Consider the following 21,265-nt stretch of genomic DNA (forward strand, 5'->3'; position numbering starts at 1 on the left):
GCTTAGGATAGTTAAATGCATTACAGCTACAGTATGACTCTCTAATGCCATTTATGTTTTCTAGAATTATGCTAAGTAAAGAACAAAGTACACTGCGTTAGTCTCATTTATTACAACCATGTCCATAATTTACAAGCTGTTTATGCAAGCCTCATACAAGGGAAATCATAGAAGAGCTAACCACTGTCAAAGAATGGTGAGCCAGCATGCATTTTATCAACCACGTTTTCTTACACAGCTACCCCAAAAAAGAGCATCAACGTCTACAAATTCACTTTAATTGGAGTTAATATTGAAAAGGAAAATTTTAAGATAATTGTATTAAAGGCATTAAGAAGCAACTAGGAGTTCTAAATAAATAACAGTTGAATGTCACACAGGACTAAATATACTGACAAAAGAAAATACTAGCATGATGGCAATGAGCGTTTTTTTTTTTTGCTACAATATTGTTCCTAATAAAATCTAAGTAAGTAATGAGACTGATAATTCACTAGTATTAATTTTCCTTTTACCAGAGATTTCCTTTGTTGTTGCTCTTAATTAAAAATACAGCCATTTAAAAGCTATTATCTTCACAGCTATTTTCATTTGGGAGGAAAAGTAAAATGTTTTGTTTTGTGGATTTTTGGAAACTTTAAAATTTCAGAATTTACTTCAGTTGTATAGAATAATAGAGTGATGCCTATGAATAACTTTGTTATAGAAACAGTGATTATTTCTACACATATACATTTCACAATCCATTTAGTTCTCCAAGATACTTCCCTATACCAAAATTACTTCGGAGAAACAATGCTTTCAGGTTGGTAGCACAGGTATACTTGTGCTATACAAAGGTATAGCTATCATGGGAAAGAATTTTGATGTCATAACAAGGGCAAACTTGGGATAAGTGAAACACTTGTCATAAGTTACCTATAAGTTTTTAATTTTTAAATTATAAAACTAATTTCAGGTTTAAAAATACTTTTTAAATAATTAAACAAGTATGTATTGAGTTCCCAACAGGTGCATGGCAAAGTAATATCCTAATTTTTTCAGTGCCTGATGTCAAGTGACTACTTCAAATCTGAAACATTAAAGTATCCTGAAACTAAAATTCTCAATACAACTTCCCAGCCCCAAACACAAACCATTAGATGTTGCAAGCTAAGGCACCAGAGAGCTCTGACCCAGTAATTTATGTCATTTCCATGATTATTCTTGCAGCTGAGTTCAACCGCAGTAGGATTAAAACAAACAAACCTGGTTCCTGCCTTTATTCATTCAGTTTCTTTGTCAGAAGTCCTTGACCTGCATTCATTTTTTTGAACACCAAAAATGACATGCCCAAAAATGTAATTAATTTTATTTAAATATTCTACATAATAAGCATCAGGAGCTATATCCACTCTATGTTTTGTTTTACATATTTGCACTAAAAACAAAAACATCCCCTATGTTCATTGCAGCACTATCTACTATACCCAAGACATGGCATAACCTAAGTATCCTTCAACCTATGATTAAAGAAGATGAGGTATGTATATATAATGGAATATTATTCAGCCATAAAAAATGATGAAACTGCCATTTTGTGACAATATGAATGAATATTGAGAGTATTGTGCTAAGTGAAATAAAACAAAAAGCAACAAATAAAACAAAACAAAACAAACGCATAGACATGAACAGCAGTATGGTAGTTACCAGAGGGAAAGGGGGGTGTAGGGGATAAAAAGGGTACAGGGGGTCAAATACATGGCGACAGAAGGAGCCTAGACTTTGGGTGGTGAGCACACAATGAAATATACAAATGATGTATTACATAAAATTTTACACCTAAAATTTATATAATGTCATTAGCCAATGTTACCCAAATAAATTTAATTTAAAAAATATATAACAAGTAGCTTTCAACTCAAACAGTTTCAAGTTCAGCTTTTAAAAATTTAAATTATTTTCTATTCACTGGAAAATTTCTAAAGCTAGACTTCGAAGTCTGCTAGACACATTAGATGTTTAAAATACAAGTGAAAACCAGTTACACCTATATAGTATGCAAGCAATTATTTTCATTTTCATTTTTTTGTCTTCTAGCAAAAGTTGTACAGAAATGAGGAATTAGAAAATATCTCTAATGGCAAATTATAGAACTTTTTCATTAACATTACTTAAATAAGTCAAAGCATATTTCTAATATTTGTAGCATAAAATGTTTCAATCAGACTAAATTTCACAATTTGTCTCAGTTCTGTAGTCCTAGAAAGTAATTTAATATTTTGTTTCTACAGTCAGAATCAAAAATAGCATGTTCAATTTAGTAATCTTAAAAGAAAGTAGATACAGTGAACAAAACTTTAAGGAGGGCATTTAATCATTTTTATCATCATATCCTTACAATTTGCAACTCAATCAAGAAAATAACACATTATGTTTTCAAATGTAGGTGTTAAAAATTCAAAAGTATAAAATAGAAAATGTTGCTTAAAATAAAATATTGTAATTATATAAATTCAAATATAGATGTAGCTAAAAAAATCATTTGATTAACTACTTTCCTTAACAGTTCACTTCAAAATGAATAAATATATGAGTAAACAAATTTTTAGAAGTAATTGAGGAAAATGAAATACCTACAAAGATCTATAGCTGCACCCATACTGGTTTTCTCTTTCCCCTTTGCTTCAAATTCATAGATGATAAGATACAAAATTAAATTACTCTGTTCTTCATCTGGCCTTGATCATATCCAAAGCCATTTATCTAAATCTGGGCCTTCTATATAATATCAGGGGCCAAATCCTAAAGGTATCACTTTACCTCAATGCAGAATTTCCCCAGGCTCCATGCTTGTCTGTGAGAATGTTGATAATTTTCTGGATTAGTTGAATTGCTGTCACATGGTCTCGATATTTAGCTGCTCTTATCAAATGATCACACATCTTCTCATCTTCTCGCTTGTCTGCAGAATACTGGGCACAGAGTGACTTGAATAGAAAAAAGAAACATCTATTAATCCTATAAAAATATGGAAAAAAGCTTCAAAATGCATCATGAAATAATCTTCAATATGAACTGAACCAACCAAACATTTAAAGTTACTTTTATATCCCTCATTGACTGAATTAACTAATATTTAGTGATATATTATCCGTACAATACCCCAAGAAATTATTCTCTGAATCTATTTATAAAGTATACTCAGAAGTGGTCAATATTTTAACAGAAACCTGAAAAATTAGAAGCAGCTAGTCAAGGGAAGATGCAAGGACCCACATTACAAAGCACTCCAAGCAAAGTGAGTAAGAGAAAGAATGACATGAGTTAGGCAGCTGCATCATTTAGTACTGTGCAGTTGTGCTAAGGAGTTTAGATTTTATTCTAATACAATGTGATACTAGTATAAGTTTTTAACCCCTAGAGTGCAGGGGAGCGTGATTGCGCTCCTCCTGTCTTTCGCCAAAAGTGCCAGGAGCACTATCAAAACTTCGAAATGGCGTCTAGTTCTAAGTCTGCTTTTATTAGTGATGATGATATTGCTAAATATGTCAATGTAGTAAAGGTTTCCTTAAGTTTTTGAATATGTAACTTCATTTAGTTGCGATTCATAATTTTTTTCCTAAACTGCTGTAAAATCAGCAAAAATGCCTTGGCAGTTTTAGCATAGTTCCTAGGATATTGGTTGGCACTCAAACGGTTAAGCAGTGAAGTGTTGTGATTTATATATTAAAATGATCACTACAGATGCCATTTAGAGAATGGAATGTAGTGGGATAAGAGAGAGACCAGGTATAAGGCCGCAGCAGAGGTCCAGAAAAGAGACTATGGATGGCTTCCAATAGTGAACAGCTAGTTCTCAACACCCTGAAAAAATGAAAAACAAACAACAACAACAAAAATCAGTAAGGGCTTTTAAGCCCTAGCTTTGCAATATGGACCAGCAGCACTAGAGTCACCTAGAAACTCAGGGAAAATGCAGAATTATAGGTCCCACTCCACACCTACTAAATTAGAATCTGGATTTTAATAAGATTCCCCAGGTGATTCATACATTATTAGTTTGTAAAGTGCTGTCTTAAGACATCATCAGTTTTGCCGAAAAATTTTAATATTCTCAATCACCAGTTTTCAAGATGTTTATTTCTTTTCTTCTGGAATTCAGATACTCCTGGTATCATGTTAATGCTATACTACCTAGTTAGTTAATTGCTTAAAATAGGAAAGCAAAGATTAATGTATACTTGATTCTTGATTCTATTCATATGGTCTGTTGGGATCCACCCTGCCAAATACAAGCTCACGTACACATGTACACTCAACCTATGGTAGGTAACAAAAATTTGATGTTGGAACAAATAAAACTGACTTACACTGCCTGCCTTTCCTTTGGTATACCAGTTATACCTACATAGATTGTTGCCACACACTACCCCCAGCACTGCCCTAGCAAGGAGAGGGCCCTACTTTTCCTAAACCAATGAGAGTAAAATCGCTCCCACACTGAAAAATTGGCTCAGGGAAGGGCACTTGATCTAACTGGTGCATTAAATGAAAAGGTCAGGATTTTTATTGGTACTGCCTTCCTCTTAGGGTGTAAAAGAGGAAGCCCATAATTCCAGACGTTCTGAAAGCTCTCTTTGCACTATGAGGGAAGCTAGCCTAAGAATGAAGCCAAACCCAAAGGGATCAGAGCCAGGAGCATTATAGAAATACAGAGCTTATTACAAATGGAACCACGAACTTCTGGATCATAGACCAGCCTATCTTTAGGCATTCTACGACACTTTTTATGAGAACCTATAATATCCCATTCATTCATTGTAGCAGTATGAACTAGGTTTTGTGTTCCTAACACAAAAGTAACCCAATAGATATGGTGTTTATGTACATGCAAAAAAATCAAATTATCTCTTAGTCTGTGCAAAACACTTAGCTATGGAGATCAAAGGTTGGATTATCTTGATAGCCCCTTAGCTATGGAGATCAAAGGTTGGATTATCTTGATAGCCCCTGCCCTGCAGAATTCCCATTCTGTCTAGATTGGGAGGAGGGAAGTGGTAATAAAAGTTATGTCATTCAAATTAAATCACTGAAGCTAAAAATGCTTTTTAACAGGAAGGCTTGCAAAAACTAATGAGGAATATTCAAAATGCTATAAAGAAAGAAAAAGGAAGATTTTGAGAGTCATTTTTGGATGGGAATAAAGAGAACCTTAAAGCAAAGGCAAGGCAGAAATTTTTCAGGAAGGCAGAAGCAGGACAGTTTGATCCAAGTATAAAATACAAGTAAAAAAAAAAATAAAGAAATTCTGAAATGCATAATAAGGATTGAAAACTGCCACTAAGAATCAGAGTACCATATATATATATATATATATATAGAGAGAGAGAGAGAGAGAGAGAGAGAGAGAGAGAGAGTGTGTGTGTGTGTGAGAGAGAGAGAGAGAGAGAGAGAGAGAGAGAGAGAGAGAGAGAGAGAGAGAGAAAATGTAAGATTGGGAAGAAAAACAAAAATCTGATTAAAATATCATCCTTGGTAATATCTCCTGTCAGACTTGGGCAACTAACTCAAGCTCTTTTGTCAAACTGTCCTCATCTAGAAAATGAGAGGATTATAATGGCTCTAAAAATTGGACAATTTGGATATTTGGGACCTCTGAGAGCTTAGTTTTTGTACACTGGTAAGTGAAAACTAGTTCTTTTATTTAAACCTTCACATGGAGAAAATAAATCATGTTAGAAACTAGATTAATTTATAAGAGATTAAAGGCAATTGTCACATGATATATTAAAGACTGAACCAAACAAATCAGAGGATAGTTCAGCTTGTCAAAAATATGATTTGAACAAATAAAGAAAATGATTAAGAAATACTTAAAGGATAGGGCGAGAAAGAAACAGTTAAAGAAATAGTAGTTTAAGTGAAGATAGTGAATTACTCTATGGGATAAAAGTGTCAACTGCTCTGTGATATTTTCAGAGATTTACTCCAGAACTAGGCAGCACTTTAGAGATTACATCAAATCTATCCCTAACATATACTGAAACATGTAGGACAAAAGAGTAAACATTTGCAGAAATTTTATACCCACAACATTCCCTACTATATCCATAATCTGCCTTTGTCTAACATCATAAGAGAAAATTTAAATTATTGATGGAAAATAGAAAATCACTGGCTTCTACACTCCCCTGAAATACCATATGACTTCATGTTAAATGGTACTAAAATCACAAAGAAATGCATAATTTAATACCCTATTATTTCTACCTTTTATTCATATTAAAATAGCTTAACTTTACCAAGTTACATTTTATAAGCATTTGATAAGCTGTAAAAGTTTTTTCTTGAAAGGACATAATCCTAAAAAGAGTCCAAGGTAAACTAAATAGTAAAATGGTTTAAAGTGTTCTTTAATGGATCCTCCTTTACAATTTAAACAGCAACTTTTCATATCTGACATAAAATCTATAGATATAAATCACATTAAAGGGCTATTCTTTCCCGATTATCAATCTCTGTCTCATTGTGGAACATTACAGTCACATCTGACCTTAAAACATGATAAAAGGAAACCAAACAAGAATGTTTTGTAAAGATACAATGAACTCATATCTATTTTTTAAAGTATCTTTAAAATGTAATTTGAACGCATCCTTATTAAAAACCAATAATATGTTCTACGTGTGACATATCAAAGTCCAGCACATACAGATCACAAATATCTGCTTGAAGATCAAATCTGTTACTTACTGGTGGGTTATATACTAGTGTATGTGTGTGCTTGTGTTTAAAGACTAACTGGAGGTATTCTAAGAAACCAAGGGCAGGTCTAATAGTTTCATTCAGTTTTACTTTATATCAACTTCTCCGTTTTAAGAAACACATAAACTAGGTAATATGACATCAAAATGACCACAAAAATATCTGAATCTAAAAAAAAAAATGAAACAAGCATCTTGGGAACTAACAATTCAAATGTATTTGATTATTGCTAAAGAAATCAAAGATTTATTACCAAAGCATTAATAAATTTAAAATAACATAAATAAACCCACTTCATTTACTTGCAGAGAAAATATTTAAAAAAATAACCAAAGGGAGAAACAATTTAGACTGACCATTTATAACTTGACTATTCTGGCTCTTTAAATGTAAATGAAGAAATAAAGGTAACATCACCTGTAGTCTTTCCTTCCAAATGTTAAATCTCTACCTAACTTTACTATCTGTCCTTTGCATTTTCAGAGAGAAGTGAAGGTAAAATTTAGCCAATTCCTCCAGTTTCCTCCTGTCAGCTTGCTAATCATCCTTCTTGGTGGTCAGACTTGTTTCTTTATTATTCCCTATATGAAACTATGGCATTTTCTCAAGGCTTTGTGAAATTTATCTTGGCAATATTATTCTCTCCCACATTACATACTATTATCAATTTGAGTCATGGCCTGGTGGCTCAGTTGCTTAGGGCATCATCCAGTACATTAAAAGGTTGCAGGTTTGATTCTGGGTCTGGATGCATTCAGGAGGCAACCATCAATGTCTCAATGTCTCTGTCTCTGTCTCTCTCTCTCTATCAATAAAAACATATCCTTTGGTAAAGATTTAAAAAAATTTAAGATGGTAATTTGAAGGACAAATACTAGAGAAGAAAAAGTTAGACAAAAAGATATATAAATCTAAAGGTCCTTTTGATTATTTTATTTAATATCCTCACCTGAGGATATGTTTTATGGGGTTTTTTTTAATTGATTTTAGAGAGAGGGAGGGAGAGAAGGGAGGAAGAGTGAAACATCAATGTGAGATGGAAACATCAATCAGTTACCTCCCAATCACACCCTGACCAAGGATCAAACCAGCAACCTAGATATGCATGTACCCTGACCAGGAATCAAACCTGAAACCTTATAGGAGGACAATCCAACCAACTGAGCCACATGGCTAGGTCAAGGTCCCTTCCTTTTGATTCTTTATCTGAATAGATAATGTGAAAAAATAATATCTGAAAGGTTGCAAAATAATTGGAAATTAAATAATTCATATTGAAATGACTTATGGATCAAAGATAAAATCACAAACAAAATTAGAAATATTTGTGGGAATTGGCTAAAGCAGCAGTTAAAGAAAATATCTGTAAGATAGAGGAAGATATAAACAAGTGGAAGAATATACTGTGTTCATGGATTGGTAGATTAACATCATTAAAATGTCCATACTACCCAAGCAATCTACAGATTTTATGTAATCCCTACTAAAATACCAACATCATATTTCACAGATATAGAACAAATACTCCAAAAATTTATATGGAACCAAAAAAGGGTAAAGGATTTGAACAGGCACTTCACAAAGGATATTCAAATGACTAATAAGTACACAAAAAGAAAAACTGAAATAAAAACCACAATAAGCCATCACTATATATCCACTAAAAGGGCTGTAATTAAAAAGACCAACAATACCAAACATTGGCAAAGATATAGAGCAAACGGAACTGTCATACCTACCTAGCTGGTTGGAGTGTAAAATCCATAACTACTAAAAAAAGTTATTTGGCAGTGTCTTGTAAGCTTAAATACAGGATGTCCCCAAAAATGCATAAAAACTTTGAGTAACTATAAAGACAATGTTTATTAAAATACATTTTATTTTCAAAATGTTATAGAATCTACAGAAAAGTGTGTGTACATTTTGGGGGGCACCCTCTATGTAGTTACAACAGCACCTAGCAATTTCACTCCTAGATATTTCCTCAAAAGAACATATTTACACAAAATATATTATATGAAAATGCCCCTAGTTCTTTTAGTCATAAAGCCAAACACTGGAGATGACCCATTATCCACCTATAGACAAGTAGATAAACAAAGTAATACAACTCAGCAATGAAAAGAGACAAATGAGTGACACACACAACAATGTGGATGGATATCAAAAACTTTATGCTATCCAAAAGAATCCAGACATTAGAGTACCTACTGTATAATTCCATTTATGTGAAAGTGTATATTACGTGAAACTATACATAATAACAGAAACCAGATAGGCAATTGCCTTGGGTTGGGTCTATGTATGGTATGTGTGGAGGAAGTTACCACAATGATTCACAAGGGAATTCTCTGAGATGATAGAAATTTTCTGTATCTTAACAGTAACAATTACACAGGTGTATACATTTGTCAAAACTCATCAAAATGTATACTTAAAATGGGTGTGTCTTAATACCTCAATAAAGTTTATTTAAGAAGTTCTAGAAATTGAATAGGCAAGGAACAAACAGAAAAGAAAGTAGTAAAAGTATTCATATGCAAAAATAAGCTCATACCAAATAGGTAAATACCCTAGTCAAATCAATAGAAGACAGATTACCAATAAAACACTGGATAAGAAGCAGATACTTCACAAAAGTAGTACAAAAGTAGTGTGTGTGTGCCCTAGCCAGTTTGGCTCAGTGGATAGAGCATCAGCCTGCGGACTGAAGGGTCCCAGGTTCATTCCGGCCAAGGGCACATGCCTGGGTTGTGGGCTCCATCCCCAGTCCGGGAGGGGGGGGGGGGGGGCAGGAGGCAGCCAATCAATGACTCTCTCCCACCATTGATGTTTCTATCTCTCTCTCCCTCTTCCTTCCTCTCTGAAATCAATAAATATATTTTTTTTAAAAAGTAGTGTGTGTGTGTATTGTGTGTGTGTATAACACAAACAGAAGAAAAAAATGTATAGCTTCATATGTAAATAAAATAAAAAATAAAAGCACAATAAGGTACCATGACAGAGCTAACAGAATGCTGAAATAAAAATCACTTATCATTTTTATGAAAATGTGAATTAATGGGAACAGCTATACATTGCTTCATTTTTGCAAAACAGTGAAGCAATATCTGTAAAAATAAAAACATGAATACTTTATGTCAAGTAATTCCACCCTACCAAAATGCATGAGCATGTATACCAAAAGGCTCATAAAATAGTCAAAGCAGAATTATTCATAATAGTTAAAAACAGAAAACAATCTAATTGCAGGTCAACAGGAGAAATTATGAAAAGCTAATAGTCTACTCACATACTGGTAAAGTATACAGCATTGAAAATAAAATAGGAAAATGTGCCCTAGCTGGTTTGGCTCAGTGGATAGAGAATCAGCCTGAGCACTGAAGGGTCCCAGGTTCCATTCAGGTCAAGGACACATGCCTGGGTTGTGGGCTACATCCCCAGTTAGGGGGCGTGCAGGAGGCAGCAGATCAATGATTCTCTCTCATCAATGATATTTCTATCTCTTCTCCCTCTCCCCTCATCTCTGAAATCAATAAAAATATTTTTAAATGAAAAATAACAATTAAAAAAAATAGGAAAACGTAGAAGCCTGAATAAATTTCATGAACATAATGTTGAACTAAAAATACTACATCATCCCTCTGAGGTTGTGGGTGGGAAGAGATCAACCAAAGAACTTAAATGCCTATATGAATAGCCCATGAACACAAGACAATAGGGTGTTGAAGGTCTGGGGCAGGGTGCGGGAGGGCAGGGGGGGGCTGGAAGGGGTCAATTGGGGGAAAAAGGGGGACATGTAATACTTTCAACAATAAAGAATTATTTTTTAAAAAATAATAAAGTAATTACATAGGGTGTCCCAAAAAATGTATACACTTAAACAGCTGGTAGCTCAATTCTGAAAATAAAATGTATTTTAATAAACACTGCCTTTATAATTTTTCAAAGTGTATGTATACATTTTGGAACACACATATAAAATAAAGTTCTCTTTTTTACCTCCTCTCAGTTTGGCCAATAATTTTCTACAGAAACTGGGGGGAAGGAGGAGGTAGATGTCCACTGTTAATAGTAAAATGCAGTTCCTTTGTAAAGTACATAGAATCAAACTACATATCATTCCATCTCAGGACATATAGTTCTACCTTCTTTCTTTCTCATGGCCACAAACAAGAGTATTACATTTTAGTCAACTAAACATACTTTATAATAAACACTTAAGTGTATACTACCTTACTTCCCAATTCGTCCGAAAGTCACACTATAAATTACTTGTCTCATTGGAAAGCAATTAAAAGGGAAATCACCTAAAGGGCAGAAAATTAAACAATTTTTTAATATTTCACTTTTGGAGGTTTTTGCTTTTAACTAAGATTTAAAGTCAAATTTGAAGAAAAAAGTTATCCCCAGAAATCTTACAAAGACTCCTGAAAAGCAGACTTAGAAAAATGAAAGCTTAAAAACCTCTATAGCAACGAAAGTCAACCAATGACATTGTGTGACAGCCACCTTTAATTCTGAAGTGATTCCTCTGTCATCCAACGACTCAAAGTATTGATTTCTCTCAGCATGAAAAAGCCGAAGCCAATGAAACAGATATAGCATCATCCCATCCGATAATAGCATTCAAGGTTAAAACAGGCAGAACACTTATCAAAGTATCTCTTCCATTTCTTACTGTTTTAATGGATGGATGCAATGTGTTGGGTTTTTATCTCTCTGAACTGCAGTCTTTAAACAATATTTTTAAATAATTTGAAGAATAAAATAGGTCCTAATTTTTTACTATATACTATTTTAAAATGTTTTAAAATGTTTTTAGATAATTGTAAAAGCAAGATAACTCTAAGAAGGCTATAGTTTCTACTTGGGTCAAATCCACACATAATATTATGTTTTTATTATTTCATTAGAGTTACTTATTAACAATAAACACACCACAAAATCCTCAGGTAAATACTAAAAGCTATTTCTTCAAAAATACCTGCATACATCATATATCAGATATAATATGATAAGCTTTACAGAAGTATCAGGTAAGAATAGACATGAAACAATTAAGCCAGTGCCAGGCATATAGTAGTGACACCTACATTTATTGTAGGCTTAGTCAAGAAGTTAAACTACACAGCAAACAGTCCATTTCTTCCACCACTCAGTGTTGAAAGATGGGAATAAAAATAATTAGAACACCGCTAAAAGAGATATATGTTGAGTACTTGGGAGAAGTAAGAAAGAACTATTTAGAATCTGGGAGGGTTACACAGTCTTTAGTTAAAGACTAAATAACTGTTCACCAAGAACAAACAGCTCTTTTAAGATTAAAAATAAAAATAGCATCATAATAGGCAAAAATAAAAAAAAAAAACAACTAAGAGAACAAGCTCAAATAAAAAAAACCTTTTTAAAAAGCGAAGATAAGCCCTGACTGGTTTGGATCAGTGGATAGAGCATCGGCCTGCGGACTGAAGGGTCCCAGGTTCAATTCTGGTAAAGGGTATATACCTTGGTTGCGAGCACTTCCCCGGTGGGGGATGTGCAGGAGGCAGCTGATCGATGTTTCTCTCTCATCGATGTGTCTAACTCTCTATCCCTCTCCCTTCCTCTCTGTAAAAAAATCAATAAAAATATATTTTTTCAAAAAAGCAAAGATAACAAAACAAAATAAGAATATGTAATATGTAATTACTAGAGCGTTTCTTTTTAAATATCCTGATATGTGCTTGTTTATATTTTCTTTGGGTGCCTAAAATATTTTTATCCATTTCCATCATAAAAAAAAAATGTTCTACAAAGGTTTATGTAAAACACTTAACACAGGAACCAAGATGGCTGTGTGGCAAATGCCTGTACTCATTGCCTCCCACAACCACATCAAAATTACAACTAAAATACAGAATAACCATCAACCAGAACCACCGGAAAGCTGGCTGAGTGGAAGTCCTACAACTAGAGAAGTAAAGAAGAAAGCACACTGAGACTGGTAGGAGGTGCGGAGGCGAGGAACGGCCGGCCTTGCACGCACGTGTGCAGCTCTTTCAATTGGGAGGGAGATCACCTATGCAGAGGCCACCCAGAAGAGCAAGGGGTCCCAGCCCCACAACAGACCCCCAGCTCAGGGTCCCAGAGCTGGGAAAAGAAGTCCCTATGGGCAGTAAGAACTACTGACTGTAAAAACCAGTGCGGATTGGGGTTGAGTGACACACTGGTTGCTGCAGACCCAGCTGCTCCTCTTAAAAAGCAAGCACAACCAACTGAAATTACAAGCTCCCACTTCCTCTGAGTTCTAGTGTCAGGAAAGGCTCTGGGGGACCCAGACACATACAAAGAGAAACTAGTTACGACTGTCAGGCTTCAGGGCAGGAACGTGGGGGCAGCTTCCTTCCAGACAGAGGTGCTCACAGGGATCATTGTTCCCGTGCTGGGATTTCCCCGGTTGCAGGGCTGACTGGCAGCCATTTCTGTTTGCTCTGCCTGGTGATTCCCTGAGACCCCACCCCACCCTATTTATAACCCCACCTAAGCTGTGTGCAGTGGCGTTTGCATATAAATGGCCGGTCCTTTCTCAGGCTAAAAACCTGTCAAAAAAGCTGCAGCTGGGTCAGGGAGCCCCAAACCTATCAATAAAAGCCCAAGACCCAGCACCAGCACCAGCCTACTTTGCTTCACAGCTGGGCCTTGTCTGGGCACCTACAAACCTGATACAAAGAGGAGGAATCTGCAGATCTCTCTGTAGCTCCTGTTGGGAAGCCCCAGACAGTGGCTAATTTTGCACCCCCCTGGAGACCCAAGAGTCAGTGTACCCAGTGGTCAGTGTCAGACCACACCAGATGACAACTCTTCACATCCATAAGTGGCACACTCAAGGGGTAGACTCAGTGAGCACCAAAGCCCCACTGAAGCAAGTCCTGCTCCATAAGGGTGTCTCCTGCACAGCAGCTCTCCCACTGTAGTTACAGCTGGTCCCCACAGCCAATTGGCCTGGAGGTCATTCCTCCCAGTGACACCAACAGCAATCAAGTCTCAACTACAACAAGACTGTGCACACAGCCCACAAAGGGGTACACCAAGAGTGTCCACCTCAGGTGACTGGGGAGGCTGAGCCACTGGGCCCTATAGGACACCTACTACACAAGGCCACTCTATCAACTCAAGGAGACTTAGTAGCCCTACCCAATACATAGAAACAAACACACACAAAATGTGGAGACAAAGAAACATATTACAAATGAGAGAAATGGAAGAAAGCAAACTACTGGATATAGAGTGCAAAACCAGTTATAAGGTTACTCAAGAATCTTCCAGAAACCTCCAAGGGACTTAGTGAGACTTTCAAGGATATTAGTGAGAATGTCAAAAAATGGAAAAGAAATTACGCATACACTGACCGAAATAAAGAATAATATACAGGGAGTGAACAGTAGACTAGAGGATCCGGAGAATCAAATAAATGATTTGAAAATATGAGAAAGCAAAACACACCCAACCAGAAGAGCAAAAAGAAAAAAGAATCCAAAAATATGAAGACAGTGAAAGGAGCCTCTGGGACAACTTCAGGCATACCAACATCCAAATTATGGGGGTTCCAGAAGAAGAAAGCAAGCAAGATATTAAAAACCTATCTGAAGAAATAATGACAGAAAACTTCCCCTACCTGGTAAAAGAAATAGAGTTACAAGTCTAGGAAGCACAGACAACCCCAAACAAGAGGAACCCAAAGAGGACCACACCAAGACACATCATAATTAAAATGTCAAGGGCAAAAGACAAAGAGAGAATCTTAACCATTTGTACATCATAAGCATCTATAGATGCAAGCGGCGGACCTTTTCTAATTAAATTCAAAATATTGTGGCAGTTAACTGGTTTAAAGGCAGTAACAGAAAAGCAGTTAGTTACCTACAAGGGAGTGCCCATATGACTGTCAGCTGATTTCTCAACAGAAACGATGCATGCCAGAAAGGAGTGGCAAGAAATATCCAAAGTGATGAAGAGTAAGAACCTACAACCAATATTCCTCTACCCAGCAAAGCTATCATTTAGAATTGAAGGTCAGATAAAGAGCTTCACAGATAAGAAAAAGTTAAAGAAGTCAATCACCACCAAACCAGTATTATATGAAATACTGAAGGGTATTCTTTAAGAAGAGGAAGAAGGTAAAGATAAAAAAAAAAAAAGAACAACAAAGTGGCAACAAATACACATCTATCAACAATTGAATCTAACAATCAAACAAATAAAAAAATCTGATGAACAGAATAAACTGGTGAATGGAACAGAATCAAGGGCATGGAAATGGAACAGACTGATGAGTCTCAGAGGGAAGGAGGAGTGGGGGGTGCAAGAAGAGATTGGACAAAGATCTTATATGCATTGCCTACGGACAGAGACAGTAGGGTGCCAAGGGCCTTGGGCGGGGTGGGAACTGGGTAGAGGGGAGCTATGGGAAGGAAAAAAGGAATATCTGTAATTTTCTCAGCAATAAAGATTAATTAAAAACAAACAAAAAAAACAAAAACACAACACAGAAATAGTTGAGTATATTTATAATGCTTAGCTCACTACTGTTATATTACTGTAACTTCTTCATTATTCAAATGTACTAACCGACTAATTAAAAATAACACATCTGAGTAAAAGGTACTGCTTCTCAAAGTATCTGCAATAAAGAATGAGTTCTTGGTTTTACTTTTTTGAAATATATTTTTATTCATTTTTAGAGAGAGACAGGAAGGGGGAGGGATAGAGAGATAGAAACATCTATGTGAGATGAAACATTGTTCTGCCGTCTTCTGCACAACCCCGAATGGGGATCTAGCTGGCAACCCTAGCATGTGCCCTAGATGGCACTCAACCAACTGAGCCACACCAGACAAGCTGGTTTTACTTTTTAAAATACACTGAAAATTGATGCTTTTTGAAATAATCTGACATTTCCCGACATTCAAGCTATAAAAGAGCTTAAATACATATTCAATTTCTGTAGTTTTCTCTTTGTGGACTAGTAACTAGCAGCTTGGTCAACAGACCACATTTAAGTAGCACTGTATCAACTTTCTATAATAATAAAAGGGTAATATGCAAATTGACCAAATGGCCGAATAGCAGAACAACCATAAATGACCACGCTATGACACTCACTGGCGCTAGGCCAGCCAAGGCGGGGGTGACGTGATTGGTCGGGGACTTGGCCATCGCTCCATGATTGCCCTGCAGAGGCAGTCCATGGCCAGTGGGGCAGTCCATCAATCGGGGGGCTCCACGCTTGCCACAAAGAGGGAGGCCCAGGCTACAGGGCTGGCGGCAGGGCCTACCTCTTTGGGGCAATCATTCGTGGGGCTCCCAGACTGTGAGAGGGTGCATGCCGGGCTGAGGGACAACCCCCACCCCCAAGTGCACGAATTTCGTGCACCGGGCCTCTAGTCCTTTATAATAAAGAGGTAATATGCAAATTAACCTACACACCCTCACAAGATGGCTGCCTACAACCAGGCCAGCAGGAGGGTTAGTGAGGGACAACCAAACGACTGAACAGCAGGCTGCGTGGGGTGACCAGGCTGGCAGGGGGGCAGCTGGGGGAAATCAGGCCAGTAGGGGGGCAGTTGGGGGCAACCAGGCTGGCAGGGGGGGGCAGTTGGGGGCAACCAGGCTGGCAGAGGGGGACAGCTAGAGTCAACTAGGCCAGCAGGGGGGCAGTAAGAGGTGACCACGCTGGTGGGGGGGGACAATTAGGGGCAACGAGGCCAGCAGGAGAAGTGCAGTTGAGGGCGACCAGGCCAGCAGGGGGGGCAGATAGGGGAAACCAGGTCAGCAGGGAGAGGGCAGTTGGGGGCAACCTGGCTGGCAGTGGGGGGCAGGTAGGGGCGATCAGGCTGGCATGCAGAGGCAGTGAGGGGCGATCAGGCTGGCGGGGGTGGGGCAGTTAAGGGCAACCAGGAAGGCAGGCAGGTGAGCGATTAGGAACCAGTGGTCCAGGATTGTGAGAAGGATGTTCAACTGTTGGTTTAGGCCCAATCCCAGAGATTGGGCCTAAACCAGCAGTTGGACATTCCCTGAGTGGTCCTGGATTAGAGAGGGTGCAGGCTGGGCTGAGGGGAACCCTCCCCATGCACAAATTTTGTGCACTGAGCCTCTAGTATATAATAAAAACCTAATATGCAAATTGTCCCCTCAGGCAGTTGTTCTACTGGGAGACCGGTAGTTCGACCACTCAGTATGATGTACGCTGACCACCAGGGTGCGGCGTGAAACATGGTGGGTGTCAGCGACGCGCTGTGACCTCTCGCCGGCTACCTGGGGGCAGGGGTGACGGGGATGGAGGTGCGATGAGAGTGAGGGCTGTCTGCCGAGCTTGCTCTCACTCTCCCTGCTAACCTCCCCCGGGACGCCAGGGTTCGCACACCGGGAAAGCCCCCGCACTCAGTGCCAGGCACCCGCGAGGAGCTCACCCCGCACCCACATGGCCTCTTCCAGGTGAGCCAGGCCGCAGCTGCTGGGACCGCAGGGGCCAGTCGGGCTCCCTGAGGGTTCGTGCAAGAGCTGGTCTGTGAGGCTGGGCAGGAGAGAGCACGCTGCCTGCCCGGCTTCAGTGCAGTGCCACTGGGTGGCACAGAGGCCCACGCTGTACCCTTGCCCTCAGTGTCTGGCCATGCTCACCGCATCTCCGCATGGGGACTCGGGTTCCGTGACTCAGACTGAGGTGGGCATGTGGAGACCCAGGTGTTGCCCAGGGCACAGAGGTCAGCTGGGACCTGGACTTCCACGCCAGACATTGGTGCTTCGATCGTCAGCCAGGCCTAGGGACCACACCGGTGCATGAATTTCATGCACTGGGCCTCTAGTAGGTAAATAAAAGGAAACTATTTTTATCAACTCAAGCACTGCCATCTTGTTTTCTATAATAAAATACTTGATCTTATATTCAGAGCTTTACTGATAAACCATAAGTAACAGAAGCAATATTCTAATTTCATAAGAGCAAATTCTAAGTGATAAATAAGTGTTGTATGAAACACACTATGAAGATTTTAAATTTCCTTAGTTTCTTCTCTATCTTTATTTTAAAATTCATTAAGAAAATGCAATTTTTACACTAACCATGATTTGGTCAACTGTTAAGATTATTATGACATATCACAAGGAAAACTATAAGGAATATATTCACACCTTTCCTTGGAAGAGATTTTTTAAAGTATATTTTTACTAATTTCAGAGAAGAACAGTAAAGGAGAGAGAGATAGAAGCATCAAGGATGAAAGAGAATCATTGATCGGCTGCCTCCTGCATGCCCCCTACTGGGGATTGAGCCTGCAACCCTGGCATGTGCCCTTGACTGGAATTCAACCTGGGACACCTCAGTCCACAGGCTGTCGCTCTATCCACTGAGTCAAACTGGCTAGGGCTTGGAAGAGATTTTTAAAAGCATTAAGAAGTCATTTCCTATAAAAAAATATATATATATTTTATACTATTAAAATATACACAGAGTATAATGAGGAAAAATATATTTTTCAGTTTGTATATAATTTGATCAATGCTGCTCACAGGTATAAGTTAAATTTTACCTAAGCTATACTTCCCTTACTTTTTTCTAGCTTCCCATCTTGAATGGAGTGGCCAGTAATACAGCTCTGTTATTTGAAACTAGAGAGGCATCACAATTTTGAAACAAAGGCAGAAACATCAGCTCATTTGAAAGTGGTCTTCCTTTGCCCCAACAATGATAGCTCCTATAGTTTCACAAATGACTCTATAAAGTATTCTTCTTTTAAGTGTGTGTATATATATATTGCCCTGTAGAGATAATACTAGTATATACATATGGTCTTTTCAAAAGTTACCCAGAGAAGATTGAGAACAAAAAAATGCTGTGAGCCCGTTTTTGGTTTTTCTTTTTCTTTTTTTTTTGGTTAACCCGCATCAGAGGATATTTTTCCATTGATTTTTAGCAAGTGTGGGAGAGGGAGAAACAGAGAAACATCAATGTGAGAGAAACACATCAATTGGTTGCCTTCTGCAGGAGCCCTGACCAAGGCACAGGACAGGGAAGAGCCTGCAACCCAGGTAGGTGCCCTTGAATCGAACTCGGGACCCTTTATTCTGCAGTCCAACACACTATCCACTGAGCCAAAACGGCTAGGGCTGAGCCCAGCTTTTAATCTGGCCATTATCAAGAAGCCAAAATAGAAAGTCAGACAAGTTGAAACACATTCTGGAAGAATGTCTAAAAATAGTGCATTCCAGATTGAATACACCAGACACTGGAAATATACTGAGAAGCATTATCATTGCATTATCTAGGTGTAGAGCATATACCAGAACATATATGGAAGATTGGGGTGGGAATTTCCCTTCAGGAATTTGATGGCTCCATTGTCAATGAACCTGAGAAAGAAAAAGCTTGGACTAAGAAAGAACCAATATTCTTTTCTAAGACTGGAGACAGGTGAACCTGGGCTATAACAAGAATGAAAGTGGTCAAAGAAGGGAGATGAACTAGCCCCTGCAACATGGCAAAAGTACAAGGGCTATAAAGAGGTCAAGAAAGGGTCAAGCAAAAACCTCCAATGAGTATCACAACCACATCCAGTATTGAGTTTTATTTTCCTTTTCTGCATTGTGACGACCTTCTACCGTTGCTGAAAAGCCACTTGTATGACAGTAAGAAGTAGCTTCCTGAGCTCTGACATGCAGTGGTCTGGATGTAGACCCTGTGGCAGAGATAAGAGTCCCAGATGAACTGTGACATATAAGCATTCTTTGGGAATTGTCAGAGATTACATAGAATAGAAAAATGAATACTCCCTATTTCATAGAAACAATAATAGCTGCATTATTGAACACTTAATATATACTCAGAGTAGCAGGCACTTTGACAAATCCCATTTATTCTTCAGAAAATTACTGTAGGTAGGTACCATTATTATCCTGATTTTAAGATGAAACAATGGAGAGAAATGGCAAGTAAAGTGATGCTCAAGGTGATGCAACAAAGGCTCTTACATGAAAAGCAGTAAATGTCAGCTGTAAAAGCTGGATTCAGAAAAGGAGGAGAGGCACTTGAGACTTAACTGTAAACACTGCTTGGACAATGAGACTTCAAATAACTTCAAGCCCTAGTAGTCTGACTCAGCAGATAGAGTGTTGGTTTGTGGACCAAAGGGTCCCGGGTTTGATTCCAGTCAAGGGCATGTACCTTGGTTGTGAGCTCCTCCCCTGCCCAGGCGCTGGTCAGGGCTCATGCAGGAGGCAACCAACCGATGTGATTCTCTCACATTGATGTTTCTCTCTGTCCTTCCCTCTCTCTTTCACTCTCCTTAAAAATCAATGAAAAATTATTCTTCGGTGAGGGATAAAAATGATCCTATATAATAATAGGCTAATATGCAAACCAACCGAACAGTGGAACGACCGGTCGCTATAACGTGCACTGACCACCAGGGGGCAGATGCTCAACACAGTAGCTGCCCCTGGTGGTCAGTGTGCTCCCACAGGGGGAGTGCACTCAGCCAGAATGCAGTGGGGGTGGCAGGAGCCTCTCCTGCCTCTACAGCAGCGCTAAGTCGTCAGTCGGACATCCCCCAAGGGCTCCCAGATTGCAATAGGGCGCAGGCCTGGCTGAAAGACCCCACCCCCCCCCACCCCAAGTCAACGAATTTCGTGTACCGGGCCTCTAGTAATAATAATAATTTCAAAAGGTTAATCTATGTTTTACAGACCACAGTAAAGCCTTTGACTGTGTCAATCATGAGGAACTCCTGATACATAACCTGTATTGTGGACTGAAGGCACTATCAGGCCTACAGGCTAAGGTGTTAGAGAAGTATCTCCTTATTTAACGTGTACCAAAAAACTTAACATACAAAAAACTGAGCTGGACTCAGAGGAAGGAAGAGTGAAAATTGGTAGGTGAAATATCAGTAACTTAAGATATACAGATAACACTCTTATGAGCAAAAAGAAATGATAATATGAAATGACTTCTGGTGAAAGTGAAAGAAGAAAGTGCCAACGCAGAACTGCACTTAATGATTCAGAAAAAATACACAACTATAACATAGACAATGAAGACACTTAAATTTTTATAGAGGTAGCTTACCTTGCTTGATTCTGTCACCAATTCAAATGAAGACTGCAGCCAAGAAACAAGAGAAGGATGAGATTCAAAAGGGCAGCAAGGGAAGAATTAGGAAAGATCATCGGGAGCAAAGAGGTGTCTTTGGACGCCAAAGCTAAGATCATTCATACCCTCATATTTCTAATTCCTATGTACAGATGCCAAAGTTGGAAAGTGAAAATGGCTGACAGGAAAACACTGACTCATCTGAAATGTAGTGTTGAAGGAGAGCTCTACAGATACCCTGAATCACCAGAGAGACGGCCAAGTAGGTTGTAGAGCAAATTAAGCCTGAAAAAGGCAAAAAAGACAAAAGTAAAGTTGTCCTACTTAGGGCACGTCATAAGTGGAACCAAAAAGTGATGTCTCTCTCTCTGTCTCTCACATCCTCTCCCT

General features: G+C 38.3%; 1 protein-coding gene across 8 annotated transcripts in view; it reads right to left on the bottom strand.

Annotated features, from left to right (window-relative positions):
* The window catches only part of LRBA (LPS responsive beige-like anchor protein), a 559,344-nt gene that overhangs the window by 306,404 nt on the left and 231,675 nt on the right, over window positions 1-21,265 (bottom strand). For 7 of the 8 annotated variants that reach the window (XM_036315411.1, XM_036315409.1, XM_036315413.1 and 4 more), the window contains one exon: window positions 2,806-2,972. In XM_036315411.1, the coding sequence (XP_036171304.1) occupies window positions 2,806-2,972 (167 nt within the window). Of the gene's footprint in view, window positions 1-2,805; window positions 2,973-20,851; window positions 20,881-21,265 lie in introns of those variants that run through there. The other variant, XM_036315416.1, reaches the window with a different exon arrangement.

This window comes from Myotis myotis, unplaced genomic scaffold (assembly GCF_014108235.1).
Source record: "Myotis myotis isolate mMyoMyo1 unplaced genomic scaffold, mMyoMyo1.p scaffold_m19_p_6, whole genome shotgun sequence".
Taxonomy (NCBI): Eukaryota; Metazoa; Chordata; class Mammalia; order Chiroptera; family Vespertilionidae; genus Myotis; species Myotis myotis.